The 18,501-nt window shown below is 54.2% G+C and overlaps 1 protein-coding gene across 1 annotated transcript; it reads right to left on the bottom strand.

Annotated features, from left to right (window-relative positions):
• Positions 1-7,689: 7,689 nt before the first annotated feature.
• Positions 7,690-10,956, bottom strand: LOC100339318 (RLA class I histocompatibility antigen, alpha chain 11/11). Its single transcript, XM_089334295.1, is given in 6 exon segments — positions 7,690-8,029; positions 8,768-8,938; positions 8,940-9,259; positions 9,910-10,185; positions 10,319-10,588; positions 10,864-10,956. Coding segments are annotated over 5 exon segments (1,035 nt in total). The 5' UTR covers positions 10,928-10,956; the 3' UTR covers positions 7,690-8,029; positions 8,768-8,833.
• Positions 10,957-18,501: the final 7,545 nt, after the last annotated feature.

The following is an 18,501-nucleotide window of genomic DNA, read 5'->3' as shown; positions in this document are numbered from 1 at the left end:
TTTATGAGGAGCCTGAGAGCCTGCATTGCTGATGTTCTAAAGAGAGAACGCCCAGCCGGGGAGGGGTTCAGGGCTGCAAGCCTCTGCCTGGCTGCAGTACCGCCCCGGCTGCCCTCACTCAGCAGGAGCCACCAGTGCTGCCTTTATCCATGTCCTGTGGCGTTGAACTGAAGCACACGGGACCAGAGGACACTTCCCATGCAGCCACATGGTGGACATCACATGGGTGGAATCCTCCACTATAAAAAGCAAAAAGAAGAAGAAGGAGGAGAAGAAGGGGAAGAAGGAGAAGAAGGAGAAGGAGGAGGAGGAGAAGGAGAAGGAGAAAGGCTGGAGGGAAGGAGGGTAAAGGAAGGATGGGGAAGGGGGGAAAAGACAAAAGAAAATGAAAAGAGTACAGGAGCGGAATTGGAGACAGGAGTGTGGCTGAGATCAAAATGCAGGAAGGAAAGGATGGAGTCTGTAGAATGCTAGAGATGCAAGCGTTTGGTTAGTTCTCCATTGTTGTGTCGCAAACCACCCCAAAAGGTAGTGATGAGAACAGACATCCAGTAACTGAGAGAGGGTCATACAGAGGCCAGCAGAGGGGCCTGTGTGGGTGGAAGAGTTGGAGAGAGAGAAGGATTTTCACGTTGGAATAGGAATCGTGGCATCATACACACACGGAAATGACCTGTTAGTCCCTGTCCTCCAAGAAGCAGATGCCAAGATGGTGTGAAACTCGCCAGCATTTTCATAGGAAACACCTGTCAGAGAAGTTGGGGAGGGGGCCAGGGACCCCGGGCAGCTGCAGGATGAGGTACAGATGTGCAGCTGCAGACAGGAGAGAGATGGTGTGGAAATCTGTCATCACTGTCTTCTAGAAAGTTCAGTGTCCCCAGTGTGGTGGGAGCACTGTCATCAGCTGACACAGAGTGGGGAGAGGGAAGGGCGACGGCGCAGAGAGCAGCTGGGCAGGGGTCAGGCAGGACGTGGCAGACTGAGGGGAGACCCTGCCCGGAGAGGGTGACTGACGGCAAGGGAGTGGGCTCCCCCAAGGGCTGGGACGGGAAGTTCAGGGAGAGCAGTGGGCGTGGCCGGGGGTTGGTCTGAGCTCTGGTGGCCGCACGGGGGCAGCACAGAGCAGCAGAGGGAACTCCCCAGCTGCGGAGCTGTGTCCATCCAGTGAGCAAAGCAGGTGAGAGGTGAGGGAGGCGCTGAAACGACTCACCAGAGCGTTCAGAGCGGGGGAGGGGCTGGGTGCACATTTGGTCTAGAGGTTGGGACACCATGTTTAAGGTTTGACTTCGGCTCCGGGAGGTCCTGATCTGTGCCCTGAGCTCCCCCCGAGTGCAGGGACCCCCAGGGAGTCCCTGGCAGCCTCCACCACTGCTGGCTCCCCCAGGCGGGCTCTGCACCGCCGTCCCGTCTGTTGCGGTGCTGGGGCACGAATGAAGGAAGTGGGAAGAAAGCGCCCCCGGAACCTTCCGTCCCGTGCCACCACGCAACCTTGCCACGCGTGGGACCCCGGACCGGCCGAGGCCGCCGTCAACCGGGGCGGGAGGCCGGGATCGCAGCGCCCCTTCCCGCCTTGCAGCCACGCCCACCCCAGGCTCCTCCCTGCGCTGCAAGAAGACAGTAATTCAGTCCAGATCCAGACTGAAAAAGAAACAGAAACCAAGTGACCCTGCCTTCCCCGCCCGGGAGGGTCAGCGCGCCGCCCTCCGCCATGGGGGAGGGTTAGGGTTAGGTCAAACTAAATAATAATCATGACTTTCCATGGACTTTGTGAAGCCCCTTGAACATACAATTAACATTTAGTAAATTCAATTAAGAAATACTATCAACATGAGCATAGTATTTCTTTTTTTAAAGATTTATTTATTTTATTTGAAAGTCAGAGTTACACACAGAGAGAAGGAGAGGCAGAGAGAGAGAGAGAGAGAAAGAGAGAGAGAGAGAGGTCTTTCATCGCTAGTTCACCACAACAACCGGAGCTGCGCCGATCCCAAGCCAGGAGCCAGGAGCTTCTTCTGGAGTTCCCATTTGAATGCAGGGGCCCAAGGACTTAGGCCATCTTCCACTGCTATCCCAGACCATAGCAGAGAGCTGGATGGGAAGTAGAGCAGCCGAGACTTGAACTGGCACACTGAAGGCAGCGGCTTTACCCGCTATACCACAGCACCCACCCCAGCATAGTATTTCAAGATTTCTGGTGGCTGGCGCTGCGGCTCACTAGGCTAATCCTCCACCTAGCGGCGCCGGCACACGAATTCTAGTCCCGGTCGGGGTGCCGGATTCTGTCCAGGTTGCCCCTCTTCCAGGCCAGCTCTCTGCTATGGCCGGGGAGTGCAGGGGAGGATGGCCCAAGTGCTTGGGTCCTGCACTCCATGGGAGACCAGGAGAAGCACCTGGATCCTGCCATCTGATCAGCGCGGCAGCCATTGGAAGGTGAACGAACGGCAAAGGAGGACCTTTCTCTCAGTCTCTATCTCTCTCACTGTCCACTCTGCCTGTCAAAAAAAAAAAAAAAAAAAGATTTCTGGAATGAATCCACCAAAATATGTGCAAGTGCAAACAGCAAAGCTTTCCTGAAGGGTTTTTTAATGAGGAAATAATTCGTGTTCATGAATTATAAGTTTTTTAAAAATTTTTTTGACAGGCAGAGTGGACAGTGAGAGAGAGACAGAGACAAAGGTCTTCCTTTGCCGTTGGTTCACCCTCCAATGGCCGCCACGGCTGGCGCGCTGCAGCTGGCCCACCGCGCTGATCCGAAGGCAGGAGCCAGGTGCTTCTCCTGGTCTCCCATGGGGTGCAGGGCCCAAGGACTTGGGCCATCCTCCACTGCACTCCCTGGCCACAGCAGAGAGCTGGCCTGGAAGGGGGCAACTAGGACAGAATCCGGCGCCCCGACCGGGACTAGAACCTGGTGTGCCGGCGCCGCAAGGGGGAGGATTAGCCTATTGAGCCACGGCGCTGGCTTTATAAGTTTTAAAATGGAAAAAATTGTCAGTGGTTCCCAAGCTTGTTTACCAAGTGTAATTTCTGTTCAAAGAAGAAATAGGATACTTCGGGAACTTGGAAAGGTGCTTCTCAAGTAGCTAAAGGTAGCAACATGCTCTTGAAATAAAAACACAGAATGTACTGGACTCACTTTACCTAGGAGAAACATACTATGAATTTGTTAGAATGAGATAAAGTGTTCAATAGGATGAAAAAAAGAGACCAGTGCACAACACCAAGCCCAGAAGCAATGCCACAAATGAGGGTGTTAAAATGGTCTGTGGGGTCGGCGCTGTGGCATAGCAGGTAAAGCCACTCCCCGCACTGCTGGCATCTAGTATGGGTGACGGTTTGAGTCCCGGCTGCTCCACTTCTGATCCAGCTCTCTGCTATGGCCTGGGAAAGCAGTGGAAGATGGCCCAAGTCCTTGGGCCCCTGCACCCATGTGGGAGACCCAGAAGAAGCTCCTGACTCCTGGCTTTGGATCAGCCCAGCTCTGGTGGTTTCAGCCATCTGGGTAGTGAGCCAGCAGATGGAAGATCTCTCTCTCTCTCTCTCTCTTCCCCCCCCTCTCTTTCTCTCTCTCTCCCTCTGCTTCTCTGTAATTCTGCCTTTCACATAAAATAATTAAATCTTTATTTAAAAAAAATTCTAAAATGAATTGAATGTGGTGATTTTTCCACAACGTTGTGACTATACTAAAACCACTGAATTGTCCACTTTAAATGGGCAAATGGTGCAAGGATAAAATTGCACAACAACTGTAATGAAAGAAATGTGATGAGATACCATGACTTATCCAGTAGAATTGCACATTAGGGCCGGCGCCGCGGCTCAATAGGCTAATCCTCCGCCTAGCGGCGCCGGCACACCGGGTTCTAGTCCCGGTCAGGGCGCCGGATTCTGTCCCGGTTGCCCCTCTTCCAGGCCAGCCCTCTGCTGTGGCCAGGGAGTGCAGTGGAGGATGGCCCAAGTGCTTGGGCCCTGCACCCCATGGAGACCAGGAAAAGCACCTGGCTCCTGGCTCCTGCCATCGGATCAGCGCGGTGCGCCGGCCGCAGCGCGCCTGCCGCGGCGGCCATTGGAGGGTGAACCAATGGCAAAGGAAGACCTTTCTCTCTGTCTCTCTCTCTCACTGTCCACTCTGCCTGTCAAAAAAAAAAAAAAAAAAGATTAAAAAAAATAAAAAAAAAGAATTGCACATTAAATCACTGAATGGTCCAAGAATGGTGGGCATTTAGACCATAGAGAATTGTCATGCACTATTCACTACAGCATAAATTTGTACTGCCGCTTTGGAAGACAGTGTGGCAGTTATGTTGTTCATTAAACACACATGAGGGATCTTCAAATGACTCATAGAAAATGCGTATTCAGAAAAGATTAGGCAAGGATTTCTTTTGCACCAAAATAGCCTCATACTAGCATGTTATAACGCGTCTAAGCAGGATGCACTTTGAAGCACTAAGAAGATACAAAAGACCCCGAACCAGAGAAACATGAATTCTGCTAAAATTAAAGCAAGAAAGAACATCAAATGTATGGTGAAGCTTGGGAGGGAAAATGGTGAAATAATTGATGCTTAAGAAAAAGTATGACAATGCTCAAATACATCAGCAGTTTAAAGAAATGTTGTTTGTACTTAAAAGGCAGAGTGACACAGAGTATGGGTACAGGGGGAGAGAGAGCGAAGAGAGGGAGAGAGAGAGGGAGAGAGAGAGAGAGGGAGAGAGAGAGAGGGAGAGAGAGAGAATCTTCCATCTGTTGGTTCACTACCCAAAGATCCACAACAGCCAGGGCTGGGCCAGGCTGAAACCAGGAGTCAGGTGCTCCATCTGGGTCCCCCAAGTGGATGGCAGGGACCCAAGCATTTGAGCCGTCACCTGCTGCCTCCCAGGACACGTTAGTGGGAAGCTGAACCAAAAGCAAAGTAGCAGCTGGCACCGTGGCTCAATAGGCTAATCCTCTGCCTTGCGGTGCCAGCACACCGGGTTCTAGTCCCGGTCTGAGCGCCAGATTCTGTCCCGGTTGCCCCTCTTCCAGGCCAGCTCTCTGCTATGGCCCGGGAGTGCAGTGGAGGATGGCCCAAGTGCTTGGGCCCTGCACCTGCATGGGAGACCAGGAAAAGCACCTGGCTCCTGCCTTCGGATCAGCGCGGTGTGCCGGCCGCAGCACGCCGGCCGCAGCGGCCATTGGAGGCTGAACCAACGCCTGGCCTGAAGCGCCGGCATCCTATATGGGTGCCAGTTCTAGTCCCAGCTGCTCCTCTTCCTGACCCAGCTCTCTGCTATGGCCTGGGAAAGCAGTAGAAGGTGGCCCAAGTCCTTGGGCCCCTGCACCCACGTGGGAGACCCGGAAGAAACTCCTGGATCCTGGCTTCAGATTGGTGCAGCTCCAGCCGTTGCCATCTGGGGAGTGAACCAGCAGATGGAAGACTTCTCTCTGTGTCTCTACCTCTCTCTGTAACTCTGTCTTTCAAATAAATAAAATAAATCTTAAAAAAAGAGAGCGGATCTCTGGACCAGCATAACATTGGGTCACAGTGACAGGAAGCGTGAATTCCTCGAGAGGGTCGCTAGGGGTACTTGTGAGTGGGACCACTCCTGTTTCCACACTTGACCCTGAGCCCATGAACCCTGGCAGTGGGAGGAGCAGCACCATGTGATGCACAGTGCTGTCCCACACACAGCCCGTTGGGGAACCTTACCCCAGGCACACATGGTATTCCCACCTGGCTACTGCTGCACCTGTCCTCAAAAGGCCACTCCACCTCTCTACCAAAAGCCAGCTGTGTCAGGATGGTGGAGACCAATGTAGGATCCCACGAGCACCACCCAGGACAACACTGATGTGCTGTGAAGTGTGCTGTGTGGAGAACCATGGAGGGCCCCCTGGAAGCCCACCAAGCTGACACCTTCCCAATGTCCCACAGTCTGCATGTTCCCACGTGATCTGACCTCATCACATTCTCGCTCTGCTACAGAAATCACTGTCTCCTGGCTGCCATGGTTATGCCCCTGCCCCTGGGCACTCGCACTGCAGTGTCCCCCTTCCTGGAAAGAAATCCCCCAGGCATCCTCACAACTGATTAGCCCACGTCCGTCAAATACTCCTCAACATCACTGCCTTACTGATTGATGCCCACACTGATCACCCAAGTACAACAGCCATCAGCCCTGCGCCCAATCCCACACCCCCATCCACCTTCCCCCCAGCAGTGCCGCCTCCTAGCATCAACTCTCCTTCACTCCGCCTGAGCCCCACTAGACACATCCTCCTGACAAGTTTTGTTTTTATTTCACGCTTGTCTCCCAGGTGCAAAAAGAGTGTCAGGTACCTGGCACACAACAAAGTGACCAGGATAGAGTGTGTCCTCATTCTAGAGACACCATCTCTTTTTTCAAAGCTTTTTTATTTGAAAGGCAGAGAGAGAGAGAGAGAGAGAGAAAGAGAGAATGAGCATCTTCCACCTGTTGGTTCACTCCTTAAGTGACCACAACAGCTGGAGTTGGGACCAGCCCAAAGCCAGCAGCCAAGAACTCCAGCTGAGGCTCCTAAATGGGTGGCAGGAACCTATACTGGGCCATCATCTGCTGCCTCCAGGAGGTGGGTAGGAAGCAGAGGGGCGGGGCTTGAAAGGCTACTCAGCTACCAAGTGTTGCAGGTGTCAGCTTACTGCCTGTGTCTCAGTGCCTGCCCTGGAGACACTGTTTTTATTCGTGGAGCCTCAGGCCAGATGCTGCTGGTGACAGCTAAATGCACACTGATGTCAGTGCCCCCTGTGCACTTCTCACGGTGCTGCTGTCCCTGCCTTCTCTGCCCTCCCCACACTGACCCACCTGCGCTCTGCAGCTCACGAGCTCGTCTGCTCAGAGAACAATTCAGGCATGCGGGTCCCATTTCCCACCTCTGTTAGCTGCACCCTGCTGAACAAGTCATGGACTTAGCCTACAGCCGGCCCCAGAGTGAATAAAGCAAGGGGCAGGTCGAGTGGCTGGGTGAGCAGGGACAGATGGGAGACTTACTAAGTCTCTCACATGGGAGACTTGACTGACACGAGAAACTACCAGTTCCAGAATCTGGGTCATCCTTCAAAGACTGGGGGATGATGGAAAGAACAATCTGGAAAACAGCCCCAGGAGGAGGGCAAGCCTCCGACCAATCTGACAGTTCATCTCTTGACACCACCGCCCCCTGCATGTAAGGGCCTCCAGGAACCTCGTGGAGGGGGACAAGGACAGATAAAGTCCCTCTGCTACCATCAGAGATGGGACACCCAGAGGAGCAAGGGACCAGGACCCACACCCAGGGACAAGCAAAGGCATAAACCTCTACAAAAAAACAAAATGAAAGACACAAAGGACAGAGGCTGAAAGCTGGCCTTGACCAGAGCCCTTGATGTCCACTCCTGGGGACAGGACCAGACCCCAGCAAAGTCCCCACTGTCGCAGGTCTCTGTGGTCTCTGTTCTGGTGGGATGTGCTTCTGCTGAGGGACAAGGACAGAGGGGAGTGGAGATGACCAAGTCAAGGAATGACCATGTAAAGCCCAGGATGGACTGAGCCCAACCCACACGGTCCCGTCCAAGTTGGACTCCTCACAGCTATTCCTGTCCTAAGCTGCAACAGACTCAGCACAGCAATCACGTGGATTCTGGAAGAGTCTCAGTGCTTCTACTTATTTCCTCGTTCAAATCAAGGAGTCCTCTTTTAAAAACTATTTTATTTTATTTTATTTATTTATTTGAGAGGTAGAGTTACAGGTGGAAAGAGGGAGAGACAGAGAGAGAGGTCTTCCATCCATTGGTTCACTCCCCATGTGGCCACAACGGCCAGAATTGAGCAGCTCCAAAGCCAAGACCCAGAATCTTCTTCTGGGTCTCCCATGTGTGTGTTTGGGCCCAAGCACCTGGGCCATCCTCCACTGCTTCCCCAGGCCACTAGCAGGGAGCTGGATCTGAAGTGGAACAGCCAGGATGCAAACCAGTGTCCATACTGTAAGCAGAGGCCCCACATTGCTCAGTCCTACATAAGGCAGCTGTCTCATCCTGCAGAAGCAAACAGTCCAGGTGAGTCACAGTAAGAGGCGACATTGGGAACAGTCCCCCTAACACTCACTGTCCACAGCCAGAGGCCCCATAATGCAGACACGCCCCCCTCTTCCACCGCAGACCCTCGGGATCGCATCTTTGGAAGTTCTGAGAGGCACCACAGCTCAGGGCACTGTCCCTTCCCGGGGCAGGACAGGACCTGGTCAGGGCCCACAGGGGATGTGGCTTAAGCAGGAATTAAGGGCTGGGTGAGCTCCCCTGTGGCCTCCCGGCCACCTCACCCCCAACAGTCTCATGGATCGCCATCCCCCAATACTTCCTTGTAGAAACACTGCCTTTGCCAAGAGCGGGCAGGAAATGTCCCATAAGAGGCCAGGAAGGGGCAGGGCCACGAGGTCCTAGAGAAACTTCCTAGTCTGGACCCCAGGGAACTTTCCAAACTGTGACGCCAAGAGGTCAGTACACATGCAAGGGCTGGACCCACGGCCCTCGTGAGGTCAGCCCACAGCAGGGATTTCCCTGTGCCCAAGCCCGGCAGGCATAGGTCCCCAAAGCTCTTCCTCTTCCCCACACTTGCTTTTCAATGGAGTGAATGATAGCACACAGGCTCCCAGGCCAGGTCAGCATCTGTGTGTGGATGGCGTATCCCAGTAACAAGGGCAGAGACTGGAAGACGCCCACCTGCGGCTCGAAGCTCAGCAGTGGGACAGGAGTCAGACCTCACCCTCTCCATACCTGAGCTCTTCCTCCACCACAACACAAACGCAATCACAGCTCCAAGGAGAACCAGGCAAACGGTTATCATGATGGAGTTGGTGGACTGAGAAGGCGGCTCTGGGAGAGAAGGGGAGGTGAGCTGCTTTGACCCCAGGGCTCAGCTCTGCCCCTGCTGAAGGCCCCAGCAGGGCTCTGCCCTCCCCTCAGAGGCCCTGCCCCTCCTGCCCTCCTCACCCCATCTCAGGGTGAGGGGCTCAGGCAGCCCCTCGTGCTGCACACGGCACGTGTATCTCTGCTCCTCCCCAGAAGGCACCACCACAGCCGCCCACTTCTGGAAGGTTCCATCGCCCCCAGGCCTGGTCTCCACGAGCTCCGTGTCCTGGATCTGGTCCTCCCCATCCCGCTGCCAGGTCAGTGAGATCTCCGCAGGGTAGAAGCCCAGGGCCCAGCATCTCAGGGTGGCCTCGCGGTCAGAGGCGGGGTGGTGGGTCACGTGGGCTTTGGGGGGATCTGAGGGTAAGAAAGAAGAAATTCAAACAGTTTGTATGCCTGCTCTGGCCATGAAAAGCACTATTCACATTAGCACCTTCAGAACAGATAGGCCAAGTGGAGCGGGGCAGGCAGGGTAATAGCGAGGCACCAGCCTGGTCTCTGGTCTCTGGGAAATCGCCTAAGCCTTGGAAGTTTCAAGAATCAGGGCGAGGCAGTGCAGAGTAGGAGGCTCCAGGTCTTGAGGAGGGAAAACAGACTTCTGGACCTGACTAGGATGTAGGCCCAGAGGCACAGAGAAGCTGGAGTCAGACCTCCAGAGTCTGGGTGTGGGGCAGAGGACAGGGCCTGAGCCCCAAAGTTACCCAGCTGTGCCCACGGTTGCCGCCAGGGCCATAGAAACACGCTAGGAAGTTATTACAGAGACTTCCTCCCTCTGCATCCCCAGGAAGTCCAGATCCCTTGACTGTCCCCAAGAGGAGGGCAGACCCTCAGAGCCGCTCTCTGATAGAAGGTTCTAGCAACCCTGGTGGATTCCTCCCCCTCGGGATCTGAAGGGGGAGATGAAGGAGGAAGCATTCTAGTGGCAATCCCATTTTCTCTGCTTACGGTGGGGGAGGTACAGCCTCTGCTGGAGGGGCAACTGGGAGGCGCCCCGAGGCCTCGCCTACCTGCGCGCTGCAGGGCCTCCTTCCCCATCTCCAGGTATCTGCGCAGCCACTCCACACACTCCCTCTGCAGGTAGTCCCTGTAGTGCTCGGCATGGCCCAGAGCCTCCCACTTGCGCCGCGTGATCTGCGCTGCCGTGTCCGCCGCGGTCCAGGAGCGCAGGTCCTCGTTCAGGACGATGTAGTCGGCGCCGTCGTAGGCGAACTCTTCATACCCGCGGAGGAAGCGCCCGTCCGGCCCCACGTCGCAGCCCGAGGTCCACTGGAAGCTGTGAGAACCTGGCCCCGCCCCCAGGGTCAGCCACGCCCCGGTCACCCGCCCCCCCGCGCGCGCGCGCGCACATTCAGAGCATCCTGGCTCATCCCAGGACCACGTCGGCTCTCACCCCCTCCGACCCCCGTAGCCGCGCACCATCCTCGCTCTGGTTGTAGTAGGCGAGTGCAGTGCGCAGGTTAGAGCGCAGAGTCTGCGCGTGGACGCCGGCGATCTTGGTCTGCGCATCCCAGTACTCGGGCCCCTCGGGATCCATCCACGCCGCCAGGGGCTCCACCCTCGGGTTGGCCGCGTCGCTGTCGAAGCGCACGAACTGCGTGTCGTCCACGAAGCCCACCGAGGTGTAGTGCGCTTCCCCGCGGCCAGGCCGGGACACGGCGACGTGGAAATACCGCAGGGAGTGGGAGGCTGGGGGCGGGCGGGGGCAGCTGTGACCGGCCCGAGCCTCCGGCTGGCGCGCGTGGGTGGAGCCGGGAAGGGGTTCGCGGGATGGGAAGGGTGAGCCTTAGGGCGCCGGGGGCGGGCGGAGGCAGGTCTGGGGAAGGGTCAGGGCGGGCAGATCCAAAGTGCAAAGGGCAGGGCAGGGGAGACTGAGACGCGCGTTCCCGGAGCCCTAATTCCCGCTGCACTGCCCCCTCGCCCGTCGCCCGCAGGGGCCGTCTCCCTCTAGACCCCGTACTCACCCGCCCGAGTCTTGGGCCGGGCCAGAGCCCCGCAAAACATCAAGAGAAGGATTCGAAGCTCCATAGACTAGACCCTCAGGGTCTGGAGAGACTGAATCCCTGCTCATCCGCGGGGACTTTAGAACTGAAAACGGCGACGGTGATTGGCTTCTCGAAAAGCGGGCGCCCAATGGGAGTGAGAGCTGGGCTCGCGTCACGAGTATCCAGGCAGAAGGACCCGACCCAGGTTGTGAGAAGAGGAAGTGAAACTGGAGATGCGAGGAATCCCCACAGCTCCTACTCCTAGCCCCAGACTAGGGGACCCCGGGACTGAGGCTCTAAGAGCCACGCCTCGAACCTGGGACTTTTGCCAGGTCCATACCCTCGCTACACTGCCCCGAGTGCTGTTCGTCAAACGGACTCCGGGAGGCCAGGCTTGGGCTGCGCCCGGCCACTTCTCCTCTTTTCCTGGATTCTCCCTCCCTGATTGTGGGGAATCCCACAGGAGTCCCAAAAATAGAGTCACAGATCACCGCTCGCCTGACCAGCAGAAGGAGGTGAACTGTGGAAACTCCACTATCCACAAAGTGAAAGTAAATAAAAATGGAGTCACTCATGTCAAGCCAGAGACTGATGACATCACTTATATCAAGCTCAGCGCTTGCCAGAAGATGCTCCTCATCAGACTGAACAGACATCCCTGGGCAGCGTGTGCTGCACGATAACCTTGAGTCACCTTCCTACTGCACGATGATTGGACGCAACCTGAGAATGAGCTGGAAACACCTGGTCCCAAACAGTGGATGGTGGCGTCCCGGGAAACTCCGAGAGGGAGCACGACTGACTGGGAGCACCCGAACAAGCAGGAGAGCTGCCAGGAAACTAGGATAGAAGGAGAGCCTTTGGCACTGCTCTCCACCCTCTTGGGGATCACCGCCTGGTGTGGGAACCTCTGGCTCTCCACACATCTGGAGCTGAAGGGGCAGCCCGTTGCTCTGTGGTAATGACACAAGCCAACAACGGATCAAGGGCCCAGTGCGTGTGAACCTCTGGATCTCCTCGCACTTGGAGCTGAACAGCCAGCTCACTAGCCCCCTTGCTAAGCGACACAAGGAGACTATGGGATCAAAACTCCAGCGGAGCTGCCACTTCGCTGCCTCGCCTGGACCCCTTAGCAGCCTGCTGCCAGGCCTGACTGCAGAGCCGGACCAGGCCTCCCAGCAGGGGACCTCTCCAACTTCTCCCCTTGCCATCCGCCTGGGAACTCTGGGCCTACTGCCCAGAGTGACAGCCTTCCCACGACTTCCTGCCTCTAAGTGACTGATCCGAGATCCGTCTCTGCCGAGACGTTGAGCTCTGGACTTTGAACACTGACTTTTTCATGACCGTGATGCGAGCCTTGAAAACACAGCTTTTGTAAATGACATTAGCCATGTGTAATGTAATATGAATATGCTTTGACCCTGTGACTAAAAATAATGTTAGATACCTTGCTGTACATATACTATAATAACTGAATAGCCCTCAAAGTTACTTTAACACTATATACTGTGATCTGTGGATTAATGAATAAGCTCAAGTAGTATTACTGATATTTATATTCATGGTATTGATTTCAGTAGTTCTTTAGTCATAAAGGAAATAGTGTTATTCTGATAGTTAAGTGTAATTATAGTAAGTTAAGTAGTAGTTAAGCTATAGATTGGACTGTTAAGTATATTGACAAGTATATTGGTAAGTATGGATCGATAAGTATATTGATACTGCTAAGTGTATTGACCTCAATGAGCATGCTGATGAGTGGTGTGGTAATACCCCTGGTGTGTAAGCAATAAAATCTCTCACTGTGAAAGCAGTCTTGTGTCCTGTGTCCTTCCTTCCCGGGCTCTGACACGTCGCTCTTAGCCCTGTCAAGCTGCGTGATGACAGCAGGCTCGTGACACTGATTCCCTGGATTCTCCCTACTCTTTAACTGTCCCCTTGGAGTCTTCCAGAAGAAAGCTCGCCCCAGATACTGTGAAGCCAGACGGTGTGAGCTGGGGGTGGGGGGGAGAGGGGTGAGCTGGCGGGGGTGGAGCGGTGGTGAAGCAACGGCAGTTTCCTGTTTACATCTGGAGGAGCTGTGCTTGGGGCCCGAGTACAGATCCTGCCGGAGACCTGTCTCCTTTGGGGTTTGCTACAGTGGGGAACCCAGGTGATCTGAAATCTATCCTGTAAAAATAGTGACCTTACCCTTCACACACGGATGTGTCTAAAATCCCTGCAATGCTGCTCGGAGCTCCAGCATCGAGCCTTCAGAAAATATCATTAATATAGAACACTGCAGCCAGCGTGCACAACCTTGACTCACCTGCCAGTCACAGCGATTCGGTGCAGTCGACGTCCCCTTCCCCAGAGCTCATTGCCTACGTGATGACCTCACAACATCTTTTATTGTGATACTCAGCCTTGTTGTCTTCAATGAACATAACTGAGGAGACAATTTGTTTCTAGGCAACCTCCCAGAAAGTTGGAAATACCAGAGGCAAAGAATGTTCTGCTAAGCCCTATAGGTGTTTGTTAAAATTTTGTAAAGTATATTGCAAGCTGAAACAGTCTTGTTCCTCTGCCCCAGGCAATCTCCGCTGGGGTCCTGGAGAAGTTCTGCCTTCCAGGGACCCGGTGGGGACACATTCATCCATGCCCCAGAGTCAAACCTGCTGACCTCAGTTCAACTGTAGAACCTGAAGTGGCCCTGGCACCTGGCACCAGCCCCTCCCAGCTGTGGCCCGGGATTAATTTCAGCTGCTCAGGATCTAGGCAAGAGGCACACGGCTCATGCCTGAGGTGGTAGGCCTGCAGACGTCAGTTTTGCCCAGCCAGCCACAGCTGAGGCCAGTCTTGCTCACCCACAGAACCGTGCTGTGATCCACCGGGAGACGTGAATGACTAGTAATAGGTTCACCATCCATGGACCCTACTGTGTACCACAGTGACCCCTCGTCCTCATATCAGCCCTAATAACCAAGGCCTGAGGGAAGACCCTTCCTGCAACAGTCCAGACAGAATCCATGCCTGCCAAAGCCCGGCCAACAGGATGGCCAAGTGCACACTCCGCTGGGGACCCCGTAGACATCACGTGACCTGACTGCGCCCTGTGTGATGTGCTGTTGCTGGATGCAGTGTCTGCGGGTGCCGCGTGGTTCAAAGTGGTCGACAGCGTGGGCCACTTGTATTTTAACGAAACCAGGAGAGGGAAAAGGCGGCTCCGTTTTCTCCCTTACACTCACTGTTTCCAGTGTTCACTCCCAACAGAAGACTCACGTTCCCCTCTGGGTGCGGTTTCTTCCAACCTGAGAAATTTTTGTAGTATTTCTTCTGTCATGCAATCTTTCTGCAAAAACTGCCTTAGTTTATTTGACCTAGAGAAGATTTTATCTTCTCATCTCTGAACATAGTTTTTACAGGACGGACTTGTATAATTCGGAGTTAACAGGTGGTTTTCTTACAGCACTTTTTTAAAAAGTAGCTGCCTTGTCCTCTGAGCTCCACTGTCTCTGATGACAAATTAGAACCACTTGTGGCCAGCGCCATGGCTCAATAGGCTAATCCTCCGCCTTGCGGCACCGGCACACCGGGTTCTAGTCCTGGTCGGGGCGCCGGATTCTGTCCTGGTTGCCCCTCTTCCAGGCCAGCTCTCTGCTGTGGCCAGGGAGTGCAGTGGAGGATGGCCCAAGTGCTTGGGCCCTGCACCCCATGGGAGACCAGGAGAAGTACCTGGCTCCTGCCATCGAATCAGCGCGGTGCGCCGGCCGCAGCGCACTGGCTGTGGCGGCCATTGCAGGGTGAACCAGCGGCAAAAGGAAGACCTTTCTCTCTGTCTCTCTCTCTCTCTGTCCACTCTGCCTGTCAAAAAAAAAAAAAAAAGAACCACTTGTACCAGTCATTCCTGTTGTTCTCACGCATGCCCCATGCCATCTTCTCAGATTTTTCTCAAGATTTTCATTTTCTTTAGTTTTTCTCAGGTGTGCTTTCATGTACTATGTTCTGCCTGACATTCATTGAGTTTACCAAATCTATAAATTCATGTCTTTTACCAATTTTGGAAACTTTGGGGCATTTCTTTAAAAAAAAAAAAGATGTATTTATTTGTTAGAAAGGGAGAGGAAGAGACAGACAGAAAGATCTTCCATCTGCTGTTTCACTCCCCAAATGGCTGCAACAGCCGGAGCTGAGCTGATCCAAAGCCAGGAGCCAGGAGCTCCTTCCGGTCTTCCACACGGGTGCAGGGGCCCAAGGACTTGGGCCATCTTCTACTGCTTTCCCAGGCCATCAGCAGAGAGCTGGATTGGAAGTGAAGCAGCTAGGACATGAACCACGCCCATATGGGATGCTGGCACCACAGGTGGAGGCTTAACCTCCTACACCACAGCGCAAGTTCCTGGGCAATTATTTCTTTATACATCATTTAACTTCGCCATTCTCTCTTTTCTCTTCTGGGGTTGCCATTGCACAAATGTGTGAGGGATTGCATATGGTCCTCCTGGTCTCTGAGAATCTGTCATAGGTGGCCTTCAAAAGAACCATACAAAAGAGCGTTTTCCTTTTTGTCCTTTGCACACTGGGACACTGCAGCAGAGAGAGGATTGGTGACCTGTCCAAGTCTACACAGGCAGTTAAGTGACAGGAGCGGGATTTGAGAGCCGATCCTGCTACCATAAGCTGTTGGGTCAGAGGAATGCATTGGTACACACTGTCAGTAGACTCACGCCAGAAAACAGTGTGGGAGGGGGCCGAAGCCGGTCCTCACTGTGGGGTTCCAGCTGACACCTGACACAAACAACAAAGCTTGAAAATTGTGTGGCCACCACGGTAACAACAACACACGCAGGCAAGAACCTTGGAGGAATGCTGGCGGGTGCAAGTTAATTGAACAAAATGATAGTTACATAATTTCAAAGTGTTTTCCCAAAAGTTTCGTACAACCATAATGGAAAACGGCAACTCTGTGGCAGAAGTACCTGGTCCGCATTGCTCTGATAAGCGATCAAAGTCAGCATCACCCACCCACCGTGAGCCAAACTGACATGGTGGCCCTGTGGGTGACGCTTGGGGAGGACCCAGCGTCACCTGTGTAACATCCCTGCCTAAACACATAGCCTGCACCTCATCATGGGGGCGCAGCAGAAGGAGTGAAGTTGACGGGCTTTCTATAAACTAAACGGTCTGTCCTCTGCAAAAGTACCAACATCATCAAAGACAAAGAACGAGCAATTGTTTTATATTAAGAGATTAACTCAGAGCCATTGTTGTGGCACAGTGGGATAAGCCTCCACCTGTGATGCCAAGTGTGAGTGCTGGTTCCAGTCCTAGAAGCTCTGCTTCCAATCTAGCTTCCTGCTCATCTGCCTGGGAAGTAGCAGAAGATGGTCCAAGTGCTTGGGTCCCTGTCACCCACATGGGAGACCTGGATGGAGTTCAGGCTGTTGGCTTCAGCCTGGCCCAGACCTGGTACTGCAGCCATTTGGGGAGTTAAACAGCAGATGGAAGATTCTCTGTCTCCCTCTCCCTCTCCCTCTCCCTCTCCCTCTCCTTCTCCCTCTCTCCTTTTCTCCCTTTAACTCTGCCTTTCAAATAAACAATCTTTAACCAAAAAAAAAAAAAAGAGAGAGATTAAATCTACATGACAACTAAACACAGTATGTATTCTTGGATTAGGTGCTGGATCAGAAAAAAATACCTATAAACAGATTAATTGGGGCCAGTGCTGTGTCATGGCCAGTAAAGCCACCGCCTGCTGTGCTGGCATCCCATATGGGCACCAGTTCAAGTCCCAGCTACTCCACTTCCTATCCAGCTCTCTGCTATGGCTTGGGAAGGCAACGGAAGATGGCCCAAGTGCTTGGGCCCTTACACCTGCATGGGAGACCCAGAAGAGGCTCCAGGCTGCTGGCTTCGGATCCCCCCAGCTCCAGCTGTTGCAGCTGTTGGAGAGTGAACCAGCAGATGAAAGACCCCTTTCTCTCTCTCTCTCTCTCTCTCTCTCTGCCTCTGCCTCTCTGTAACACTGCCTTTCAAATAAATAAATAAAGGGGCCAGCGCCGTGGCTCACTTGGTTAATCCTCCACCTGCGGCGCCAGCATCCCATATGTGTGCCGGGTTCTAGTCCTGGTAGCTCCTCTTCCAGTCCAGCTCTCTGCTGTGGCCCAGGAGGGCAGTGGAGGATGGCCTGGGTTCTTGGGCCCTGCACCCACATAGGAGACCAGGAAAAGCACCTGGCTCCTGGCTTCGGATCAGCGTAGCTCTGGCCGTAGCGGCCACTTAGGGGGTGAACCAACGGAAGGAAGACCTTTCTGTCTCTCCCTCTCACTGTCTAACTCTATTTGTCAAATAAAATAAAATCAATAAAAAATCTTTTTTAAAAAAGTATAATTATGACAGTTTGCAATATTTGAATAGGGACAATAGTAGAATCAATGTGAATGTTCTTGATTTTTATTATCTTACTCAAAATCAGGGGACTCTGGGCTTTGGTGCAAAACAAATCAGTATAAACCAGACACTGGCCCACAATGTAGAGTGAGGGAAACAGGGGGAGGATCACTCATATTTTCCTTTCCTGGGGAATATTTCCTGGTTTCTGCTGTTCCTCCCATGTCCCTGGGTTGGGGGAGGGGGACTCCCTGGAAGCAGGAGGGGAAGATGGGGAGGAGGAAACATCCACCTGTGGCTCCTCCCTGCCCCTCAACTCCTGTCTCCCTCCCCAGCCCTGGCCCGTGGGCCCCTCCTTCTCCCAGCCTCAGCTGGAGCCTAGACTCTCACCTGGATCAGCTCCTGCGTGGGAAGTGAGCCGGAGCCGTCGGCTGGCTGTGGTGTGGGAGAGGGGAGGGAGAGGTCAGAGCCTGGGGCTGGAACAAGGTGCAGTGGCAGGGAGGTTAGAGTGAGAACTTCCAGATGCCAGTGAGATGTGAGTGATCGGGGGTGGGGGGGGGGGTGAGTGTGGACCTCGCCAGCATCTCCATTGAGGAGAAAAGGAACGGGCCTTGGGTCCAGGCGGAGACTCCCCTCTTCCATCCCTGGCTTCTGACACCACCTAATCCCAGGTCCCATTGAAGGCATTGGCAGGCAAGGGGCAGCTCAGCTCCTCTCTGGAGAACACTTGCCCAGCCACCCAGCCTCGCTGTGACTACTCCTTCTCCACCCAGGATGGGTCCCTCTGAGTCCAGAGTCCCCGGGCAGCTCCTTGCCTCCCTGCAGCCCAATCAGAATGAGGTTGGCAGCTGAGAGGTCAAATGCTCTCACTGCAGGGTGGGGCAGCCCCGGGGGTCCTCCTGCTGCTGCACCACCGCTGGGGGCACTGGCCTCAGAAAGGACAAGCAGAGGTGCAGCCAGGGGCAGGGCCACCCCTACTTCCTCCCTTCCTTTCCAGCAGCCTCCACAGCAGGAGGCCCAGACAGTACCCTGGTCAGGGGGACCTCCCCAGGAGGCCTCCGTCCCTCAGTGCCTCAGGTCCGAGCACCTGGCTCCCTTGTCTTGTTGTTCATGGATCCCTTCCCCTTTTGGTTGTGTGTCCACTGGAACAACAGCTGCTACTAAACCAGGTAAAAGATGTTACCTAGGAAAGTCGAGATCCCATTACTGGGGGACAATGGGAGATATGGACAGACTGATCACAGGGCA

This window comes from Oryctolagus cuniculus, chromosome 5 (assembly GCF_051225735.1).
Source record: "Oryctolagus cuniculus isolate XC-2025 breed Fujian yellow rabbit chromosome 5, ASM5122573v1, whole genome shotgun sequence".
NCBI classification, from domain to species: Eukaryota; Metazoa; Chordata; class Mammalia; order Lagomorpha; family Leporidae; genus Oryctolagus; species Oryctolagus cuniculus.
This window is presented reverse-complemented; position numbering and strand designations above follow the sequence as displayed.